The sequence below is a fragment of the Crocuta crocuta genome, unplaced genomic scaffold, assembly GCF_008692635.1.
Source record: "Crocuta crocuta isolate KB4526 unplaced genomic scaffold, BGI_CrCroc_1.0 scaffold26, whole genome shotgun sequence".
Taxonomy (NCBI): Eukaryota; Metazoa; Chordata; class Mammalia; order Carnivora; family Hyaenidae; genus Crocuta; species Crocuta crocuta.
Genome location: NW_027532249.1, coordinates 14,500,507 through 14,509,801, shown reverse-complemented (window position 1 = coordinate 14,509,801; position 9,295 = coordinate 14,500,507). Strand labels below are relative to the sequence as shown.

General features: G+C 46.0%; 1 protein-coding gene across 1 annotated transcript in view; it reads right to left on the bottom strand.

The window, feature by feature from the left end:
- The window catches only part of RMC1 (regulator of MON1-CCZ1), an 18,731-nt gene extending 9,442 nt beyond the window's left edge, over positions 1–9,289 (bottom strand). The window contains exons 1-7 of the mRNA XM_077778201.1: positions 9,151–9,289; positions 8,368–8,444; positions 6,171–6,255; positions 4,757–4,813; positions 3,341–3,427; positions 1,313–1,453; positions 885–988 (exon numbers count right to left, since the gene is read on the bottom strand). Of these exons, the coding sequence (XP_077634327.1) occupies positions 885–988; positions 1,313–1,453; positions 3,341–3,427; positions 4,757–4,813; positions 6,171–6,255; positions 8,368–8,444; positions 9,151–9,252 (653 nt within the window). The 5' untranslated portion in view covers positions 9,253–9,289. The remainder of the gene's footprint in view (positions 1–884; positions 989–1,312; positions 1,454–3,340; positions 3,428–4,756; positions 4,814–6,170; positions 6,256–8,367; positions 8,445–9,150) is intronic.
- Between the last annotated feature and the right edge of the window lie 6 nt (positions 9,290–9,295).

The window sequence follows — 9,295 nt, the reverse complement described above, 5'->3', positions numbered from 1 at the left end:
AAGGACTTCTAACTGCCAAAGAATGTTCAAGTTCAAAACTAATGTTTTAGGCCACAGAAGAATCAGAAGTAATTCAGGAGCAAAATTTGGACGTTTTTTAGTAGGTTTATGGGTACATTTAAGGTATTTTTTGCACCGGTTTCTATTATTCTGTTTAAAACTTCCAAAATGGGGGCGCGTGGGTGGCTTAGTCGGTTAAGCATCGACTTTTGCTTAGGTCATGATCTCGCGGTTCGGGGGTTCGAGCCCCGTGTCGGGCTCTGTGCTGACTGCCAGCTCAGAGCCTGGAGCCTATTTCAGAGTCTGTGTCTCTCTCTCTCTCTGACCCTCCCCTGCTCACACTGTCTCTCTCTCTCTCCCCTAGAAATAAATAAAAAAATATTAAAAAAAAAAAAAACTTCCAAACTGAAGTTTAACAATTGAGATACTCTGCATGTACCTTCCTACTAAGTAATTCAGTTCCATGCTTGTTAGATAAACGATGTTCTTCTTTAAAGCAAGTTAAGAGGTGTTTTAGCTTTAAAAAAGTCCTAGATAACCTTCAACTACTCACGGAATAAAAAAAATTCTAGAACTAAGATACCTAAAAAATAAATTGGTCCAATGTTCTCATTTTACCAGACCAGAAAGGTGGAGGGAGAGGAAAAAAAAAACTTCCCTAAAATCACAAAGCTGGGAAAATCAGAAAAGAAGGCCAAGCCGACAACCAGTTTTCTCTATTCATAAAATCTCAGCACTGAACGGAAAAGCGGGAGCCTTCATCATGTGCTTCAATGTGGGCACCTCTGGAAAGGGCGGCCCTGCAGTGCTTTTAGGGTGCACTTCTGGTACTTCTAGCACCAAAAGCAACGTCAGCAAGCAATTCTCTCAACAGACAGACATACATGGTCGCCATCGCGATGTCTCTCTCAGAAAGGCTCAGTTTGGTTGACTTGGGCGCAGCTGGTAATTCAATCTCAAACTTGGGCAGCTTTGACATGGTGCCAGCCTGTTGGGGTGACACAAGTTTTAGCTGGTTAAACCCCTTTGATGCTTCAGCATTCCCTACACAAAACCACGGAGGACAGGCATGCGCACTCTCTCTCTCCATCCTTTCCAAAGTCCCACTATGTCCTTTACTCCCTGGGGTCTATCCCCACAGAAAGTCATCCCTGGCCGGGCCGGGATGGTACAGTGTGCCCTCTAGTGGTCAGAAGTGGTGAGGTTATTGGAGAAACTTGCCCCTTTGAAGTCCTGGACACATTAGTATATTAGAGGAACAGGGTGGGAGGAGGAAAAAGGGAATTTTTCCTAAAGAGAGGCTCACTCTTACCCGAAAATAAAAGGGCTGCAGCACATTTCCAAGGACCGTGGTAGACAGCAGAATCACGGCACCCTCAGGGCAGTACATATACCAATTCACGTTGATATTCTGGCTCTTCAGGAGTTTCAGATTTCGTTTCTCTGGCAACACCTGAAGCAAAGTTCAAGAAACAGAGTCTCTATTTTAAAATCACCAAAATGGAAGATGACTGATGGTAATGAAAACAGGAAAAAGCAGGAAAAAAAACCCTGAGTTAAACTGCACAGTTTTCATTTGTCACAGCTACCGACCCCCACGCTCAGTGATTTATGGATCTTGGCTCATTTATTCCCACCACGACCCTGGGACGTGGCAGCATGGATACCTGACAGAGGAGAAAATACAGCACAGACACCGTTATGCAGTCACAGCCCAGGCAGCCAGCTGCCCCCGCAAGAGCCCACGCACTCTCTGGGCATCACCTCCCCAAGAGCCAGGATGACGCCCCTCCTCCAGCTCATGGTAGCAACGCGTGCCCCGAAGCCGTGCCCCAAATCACCCACGCCGAGCCTGCAGCACCTGCCTTCCACCTGCCCTCCGTCTTGATCCCAAGTAGCACCGAGTCTGGGAGCAGCTCTCTTTCGCTAACCATCGTGTTCGTGACACTCTGTATGCAAACCTAATATTTTCCGGTTGAGGCGTGTTTTAAATACACTCTAAACATTCGGATGCATTCAGGAACATGGTCTAGAGCCCCAAGACACGAATGCTCCTAGCGCACTGTGCTCAAGAGCCAATGTGGAAGTCAGGGTGGAGAGGCGCGGGTTTCTGGACAATTTGGGTATGATAAGGATGTGCTGGAGTCCTCTTTTCTTTTTAATTTATTTCTTGAAGATCTGCAGGCCATCTAGATGATGTGAATGTACAATTTTCCTCTACACAGAAAAGTACATGATTGGCACAAGGAGCCCTTCAGGAAAGCAGGTGATCCCATCCACCCTGCTGTGTACACAAAGCTCTCTTTCTATGTGTATGAGATTTGTGCAGCTTGTTTTCTTTCTGGTGGTCGTTACAAAGGTTTTGAGGACAGCCCCACGACAAAGCACCATGGCATTAAACTCTCACATTATGCTCACACGGGTGTATTTTCTCCATCCGTACATCCTAAGTTATACTGCCTTCATTAGGTCAACAAAACTAAACCCTGAGAAGATCCTAACACTGTCTAGATTAGCTCCATGGAAAGATTCAGAAGCACACTCGACGGTCGGGCAGCTGGAACGTACTCCAAGATGATGAGGCAGGTACAAAGTCAAGTCGACAGAGTAAAAAGGCACATGTGCAATGGGGAGTGTTTACCAACTATCTCCTCTGAGAAAGGGCTAATGAGGAGATGGACTCCTCATCTGCAGTTCTGGCAAAAACGTAGAAAACAGATCCCTACACCGGCAGTCAGAGTGCAAACTTCTGGACAAAATTTAGCAATAATGGATGTTCGTACCTGTGCTATAAATCCCCTTCCAAGAAGTGCCTCACCCAAGAACATAAAGAAATGTTTGCAAGCAAGCATGTTCATTGCATAATTGTTTACAATCATAAAAAAATGAAAACAAGGCAGAGGTGCATCAACAGGGAATGAACTAAGCCGCAGCACACCACACCACACAATACTACTCGGAATAAAATATGGACAAATGTCCAAGTCCTACTGCCATGCAAAAAAAGCCAGCCACAAGTTCATATACAACATTCCCATTTTTATAAAAAAAAAATAATAATAAGTTTGCATGTGCGTAGGAAAATAAAGAAAAATGTACTAAACTAGTCATACTAGTTATTTCTAGGGATTATGGGGGGACTTTTTTACCTTCCAGGTAGCCTGGTAATGTGTATTTTCTAAAAAACATGTATTTCTTGTAATTAGAAATAAAGAACAAAAACCCAAACAAAAACCTAAAGTTCTAGAATCTCAAAATATCTATTTAGTAGTGAATTCAGAAGGCTGCCGCACGGCAATCACAGATCTCTGTCCAGCAAACAGAGTGATCAACATAATACCTGGTAAAATTCAATTCCTTGATCTGTTATGAAGACAATTTCAGTAGAACTGGTCCAACAGAATCCAAGTATGTTGGCATTCTTGGTCTGAAAAGAATTGCAACAAAAAACTTTTTTAATTCATAAGCTTTTGTAGAACTCTTCAAAATACTCTGTTTCTATCATTCTTTAATAAAAGTTACCCCGATTTGATTACTTACTAATCAAACTTTCTTTTCAATGCAACCTTCCCAGATTCCCACCTGGGACACCGCACTAAAGCACCTGACTCTTAGTTCCTTCTGGTCAAGAACAGATGGAAAGGCCTGAATTTCACAGAAAGGTAACTGACCAGCACGCACAGATATCAACTTCTTCCTCAAGGAAGTCGAAGGACAGCTGACTTCCTCTTAGTCAAGCTGTATTCAAAAAACGGGCATTATAAAAGTAGAAAGGCTTAAAGGTGCTCAGGGAGTGTGGACCAAGACGGGGTTGGAGCCCTGGGCCCACCCCTTCAGCTCCCCTGCTGCACAGCTGTGCCCAAAGCCCGAGGCGACACAGGGCTGGGACCCAGGCTCTGGGGCGCACAGAATCTGAGGTCTGTGAGGGGCTCAGTCCATGGGCCGAAGGGCCTCTCCTTGTCGCAGAGCCCACCCTACACCCCATTTAGCAAAACCACCACGAAGCCACTAAAAGCCATACCCAGCCACCAGCACCTTCTGCTACTTCCCAGGGTGCCACATGGCTGCTCTGAGCCCCCCCTCACCTGGTTTATGCTACCCAGCAAATCTAATTAAGACGGATTAGAACCTACACTTGGGGAAAGAAAGTGGAAGGTCACAACGAGGACAACAAATCAAGGAAAGGAAACAGCATCAGGCGAGGAGAAAAGACTCCTCTTCCTAAACCCTTCGCTTCCGCTGTGAAAGGACCCCAGGGTCCGACCCCCTGCACAGCCAGCACAGGGATGGTGCCGGGGCGACAAAGTGCTGATGTCACCAGGTGATTAACATCCTGTCACCCATTTAATCCTCCCGACTTCATCTTTTGGAAGGAACAGGCTTTTAAAACTTTTATAACTGAGTTGACTAGGTGGCTCAGTGGGCTAAGCGTCCCACTCTTGATTTCGGCTCAGGTCATGAGGTTAACGGTTCTTGAGATCCAGCCCCAAGTCGGGCTCTGTGCTGACAATGTGGAGCCCGCTTGGGATGCTCTCTCTCCCTCTCTCTCTGCCCCTTCCGTGCCCGCATGCTCTCTCTCTCTCAAAGTAAATAAACATTAAAAAGAAAAAAAAAAACTTTTAAAACTGGCCAGTGTAACAGGTGTCAGCATAAGGCACAGCCTGGCTCCAAGTGTGTGCTGGCAATTCCCAGGGACCCCACCACGTGCCCCACACAGCGGGCCGGCCAGCAGCCAGGAAAGGACCCAGGCTCGTACCTTGCACTCCTGAGTGTATTCCAGCTGAGAGCTATCCGGGATAAAATTAGAAAAATCCTGAAAAATAAAAAAACCACAAGGAGAAATTTGGATCAAGCAGCAAACTGCCAACCGACACGAGCATATCACAAGACAGAAGACAAATTTAAAAAGTGGTCAGAAAAAAACTGACAGAAGACAGGAAAACTAAAAAGATCAATTGGATAATCTGCCTCCTTACAATTAAAAAAAAAATTAACTATCCAGTTAGCATTTAGAAACTAATAACTGAAAATCAATGGATTCCAGAGAAATGTGTTGGTGCCTCTTATAAGAGGCTTTCCAACAATTTTAGCAATTAATACTGACAGGAAGAAATCAGGTTCTGCCTGTTTCCAACAGTTTTTGCTCTAGGTTACAAATGGTGATGGTGAATACTTAGGGACGCGAAAATGCCAAACAGGTGCTCTAACTCTGAATGTCTGTTCATAGTGCATCAAGCATTCGAAGGTGCAAGCAGTGAGTAAATGGAGTTACTCCAGTAATGCTAATTCACAAAATTGGCACAAATACAACTTACGTGATCTATGTGCTACCAATCAATCCAAAAGATGCCTGAGGTTCCAAATTACTTTAAAACATTTTTAAGTCAAAAATGACAAACTAAGGTCACAAGTATTTATCCCCTGAAATGTCTCTCTCATCTTCAAAAATTCCCAAGGCTCGGTGTGCCTGAGTGGCTCAGTCGGTTAAACATCTGACTGGCTCAGGTGACGATCTCACGGTTCATGAATTCGAGCCCTACATCAGGTTCTGTGCTGACAGCTTGGAGCCTGGAGCCTGCTTCGGATTCTGTGTCTCCCTCTCTCTCTACCCCTCCCCCGTTCTCTCTCTCTCTCAAAAATCAACAAACATTAAAAAAAAAAAGAATTCTCCAGGCTCAAATACAGTACAACAGAACTATAACTCTCAAGATATTAAAATGCATGCCTCCATTAGCTGTTTTATGTAATCCATTCTCTTCTAAGTGTACTTCTAAGGTCCTTTTCTTTATTCTGTATTTTAAAATATGTCCAGGAGGCACCTGGCTGGCTCAGTCAGAACATGCAACTCTTGAATTTGGGACTGTGGGTTTGAGCCCCATGTTGGGTTTAGAGATTACTTAAATAAAACTGTAAAAAATAAACAGGAGCACCTGGGTGGCTCAGTCGGTTAAGCACAGACCAGCTCAGGTCATGATCTCTTGGTTTGTGAGTTCGAGCCCCACATCAGGCTCTGTGCTGACAGCTCAAGCCTGGGGCCTGTTTCGGAGTCTGTGTCTCCCTCTCTCTCTTTCTGCTCCTACCCTGCTCGTGTGCTCATTCGCTCGCTCACTCTCTCTCAAAAATACAATAAGCATTTAAAGAAATTTTAAAAACATAGAGACATGTCTTACCACAGTTTTTGAGGTCCTCTGAACAGCCAATATCTTATTTTCTAAGGAAAACTTAATGCATTTCACTTCTCCTTTGTCTTCCATTCTTTAAGGAAAAAGTCCATTATGAGTTAAAATGTTAAGAACTGAATTCTAGCATCTATCATTTTGTGAGAAAAGGCGAGTTAAATACTCAGGAAGCAGCCAATCTTAGTTGAAAATTCTATTTCTGACACTATCAGGACTTCTTTTCAAACAACAAAATCCAACTGGCAGCACGTCGCTGGCAAAACTTACAGTTTTGTGGTTAACAAGTGACTGGAGAACGGAGAACAGAAGCCCTTTCCCCGGAGAGTCACTTTGGACATAAATAAGTAATAGCCACACAGCAACCTCCTCCACAAGCCACCACCTCTCCTCCCCATCGCTCTCGCAGCCAAGCGAGTGGAGTGTACGCTTTCCATTTGCTTCCCAACCTCGGGTGTCTTACAGGGCCTCAAACACAAGTTACAAAGGGAAGTCAAGGGATGAATTTCAGATCAGCACAAGCAAACTGAACGACTGCGGTGATGGTTAACACATGTCTAAACTCATCAACTATATACGCTAAATATATGCAGTTAATTATACCCCAAGAGAACTGTTAAAAATACACAAAACTGCTAAAACGTTTGCCATTAAAATTAAAATTTAAAAGAGGATAAATTTGGTATCTTCTTCCGCAACCCCACCAAGCCCCCAAATCTGGATCATGGGCTCACTGTTACTCTCCACACCCAAATGATCAAGAACTCACCCAAGACCTTCACAAGTACCTCCCGAGTACGCATGTGATTACAGTCTACTCTGCCTTGGGTCTGGTCTTCAGTAGGCCGGGTTCAGACTATTGCAGTCCTCGTTCAGTAGCAGCCCTGACGTTGATATGCTTCCAGGTAATCCAGCGTCAATGTCATGAACAGCGTGATCTTTCCCAATACTGATAAGATCGTGCCACGCCCCATCTGACAATTTATCCCAATAAATATCCTATTTATCCCAACAGGATAAAGCCCTGATCCCATAATAGAATACATAAGGTTCATGCTGATGCCCGCCGGTGGCCAAACCACACCGCCTCTCCTTCCCTGCAAGGACATCTGATCTCAGTTACACAGACCTGGAATCCCCCCAAACATCATGCTTGCTCAGCTCTGCACTTGGTGTTCTCCCCATCTGAAAGGCCACCTCCCTTCCCCACGCAGAATCATTCCATTCAAGCTTTAAAGTTTAGCTCAAAGGGCCCCTCCTCTCTGAGGGCAATGCTCTTCCCCAGCCTACCCCAAGATAAATGTCTCATGTCTTCTGTGTGCCCCAATTCTGAACACAGTGCTGTTGCGGCACTTTCTCACAATCGATAGACTGTGTCTACACCCTTGTCTCCCACACTACATTTAAGAGCTCTCCCAAAGGGTGCCAGGCTAATTGAAACCTTCACATGCCCAGTGCCTAGCACGGAGGCTGCAATCAGTGTTTGCCAACAAATGATGAGTGATTTATTTTCTACTTCAAAAGCTTGTTCTTATTAACACGGGCCACCTGCAAACAATTTAAATCAACGCTGAATTGAGGGCCCACACTACACTTTCCCTTCCTGTAATCACAGGAATAAAGACCAGATAATGTATCAACCAAATCAAGATACTTCTGAAAGTGAAAGAAAGTGCTGTTTGCAATTATTACTGGTTCAACCTGCATACACTGGGACATCCAGTGACCGTTGGTGGAAGCTGCGATTTTCTTAATATGCATTATTACACAGGAAACACTAACCTAGAAACTTCCACCGCCTACCACACACTCTGGAAAGAGCTGGACCACAAGCAAACAAAGGCCTTCCTCCGTCAAGACACCGGAAATGGGCACATTAATAAACCGACTTGCTAATTTCAAGTAGGAGGAAGTAGGCACCCTATGTTGAGAGTATTTGATTCCCAAATCAAGAGAGAACTACTCGACACATTCACTCTGACAGAAGTATTAACGCATGCCACCAAGACTGCTCGGCAGGTATCTGCTTCCCTCTCCTGAGAGACAGGGACTGGCATGCGCATACACTCTAGAACTTTTAGAGAAGACAAAGGACAAACTTTTAAAACCACCTTCTGAATACGAAACAAAAAAAATAACAAAAAATATTTTGTTTCCAGGTGAAAATTATTCTGTAAATGTCAAGAATTACCTAAATGAGATGGGATTCCTATCCTCTGGGCCTTTAACTACCACCCCAGTAGCTCCACCAGATCGAACAGCAAAAACCTAGGAGGGAAAAGAGGCAACATTAACGGCCTGAACTTTGAAAGACTTTAGACGCATACACTAAACCTACAAGTGATTATTTCTACCACACCCCACTCTAGGTTCAGCTAAACTAACGTGGCACGTACCCATCTACAGATGCCTGGTGTTCACACGAATTTTAAGGAGCAAGGGAGCAGCAGAGACCAAAAAGCTTATACCATTCTGAGTGCCGCCCACTGTGCAAAACCGGGCGGGGGTCGCCGAGGCTACAAATTCTAATCCGGTTCAGCAAAGGCGCCACTGATACACTTAAGCACACCCTGCTACACCTCACACTGCTTCCCCCTCCCGTTTCCAAAATTCCAAGAATAAGGTCAATCTCGGCGCCTAAACGTTGACTGCCAAGTGTAACTAATGACAAACACAACAAAGACACCGGGAAAGGGCTGGCGAGCTAACAGCGGACCACACCGGGCAAAGGGCGCTGCTGGGTGGGTGGCGCAGGTTCGGAGTCGACCCAGCTGTCACTTTGGAGGAGAAAGGCCCCGCCGCGGTGGCGCCTGGTCCCTCGGCCCCCAGCAGCACGGGTCTGGTGCCAGTCCCGCGCCGGGACCGGAGGGGAGGCCCCAGGCCTGGTCCCCCGGCACCCGGCCTGGGGGCGCAGGGGACCGCGGGAAGGGCGCGCCTGGCCGCGCGGGGGAGGAAGGCGCGGGCCGGCCCGGACCTGCTTGTTGGCCTCATCGAAGAAGACGCAGTTGACTGGGTTCGCCTTCTCGAAGTGCACCGGCCGGTCGCACAGCTCCAGGTAGTAGTCCTCCTCGCCCATAGCGGGCGCCGCGGCGGCGGCGGGGGGTCCGGGGGCGGCCGCC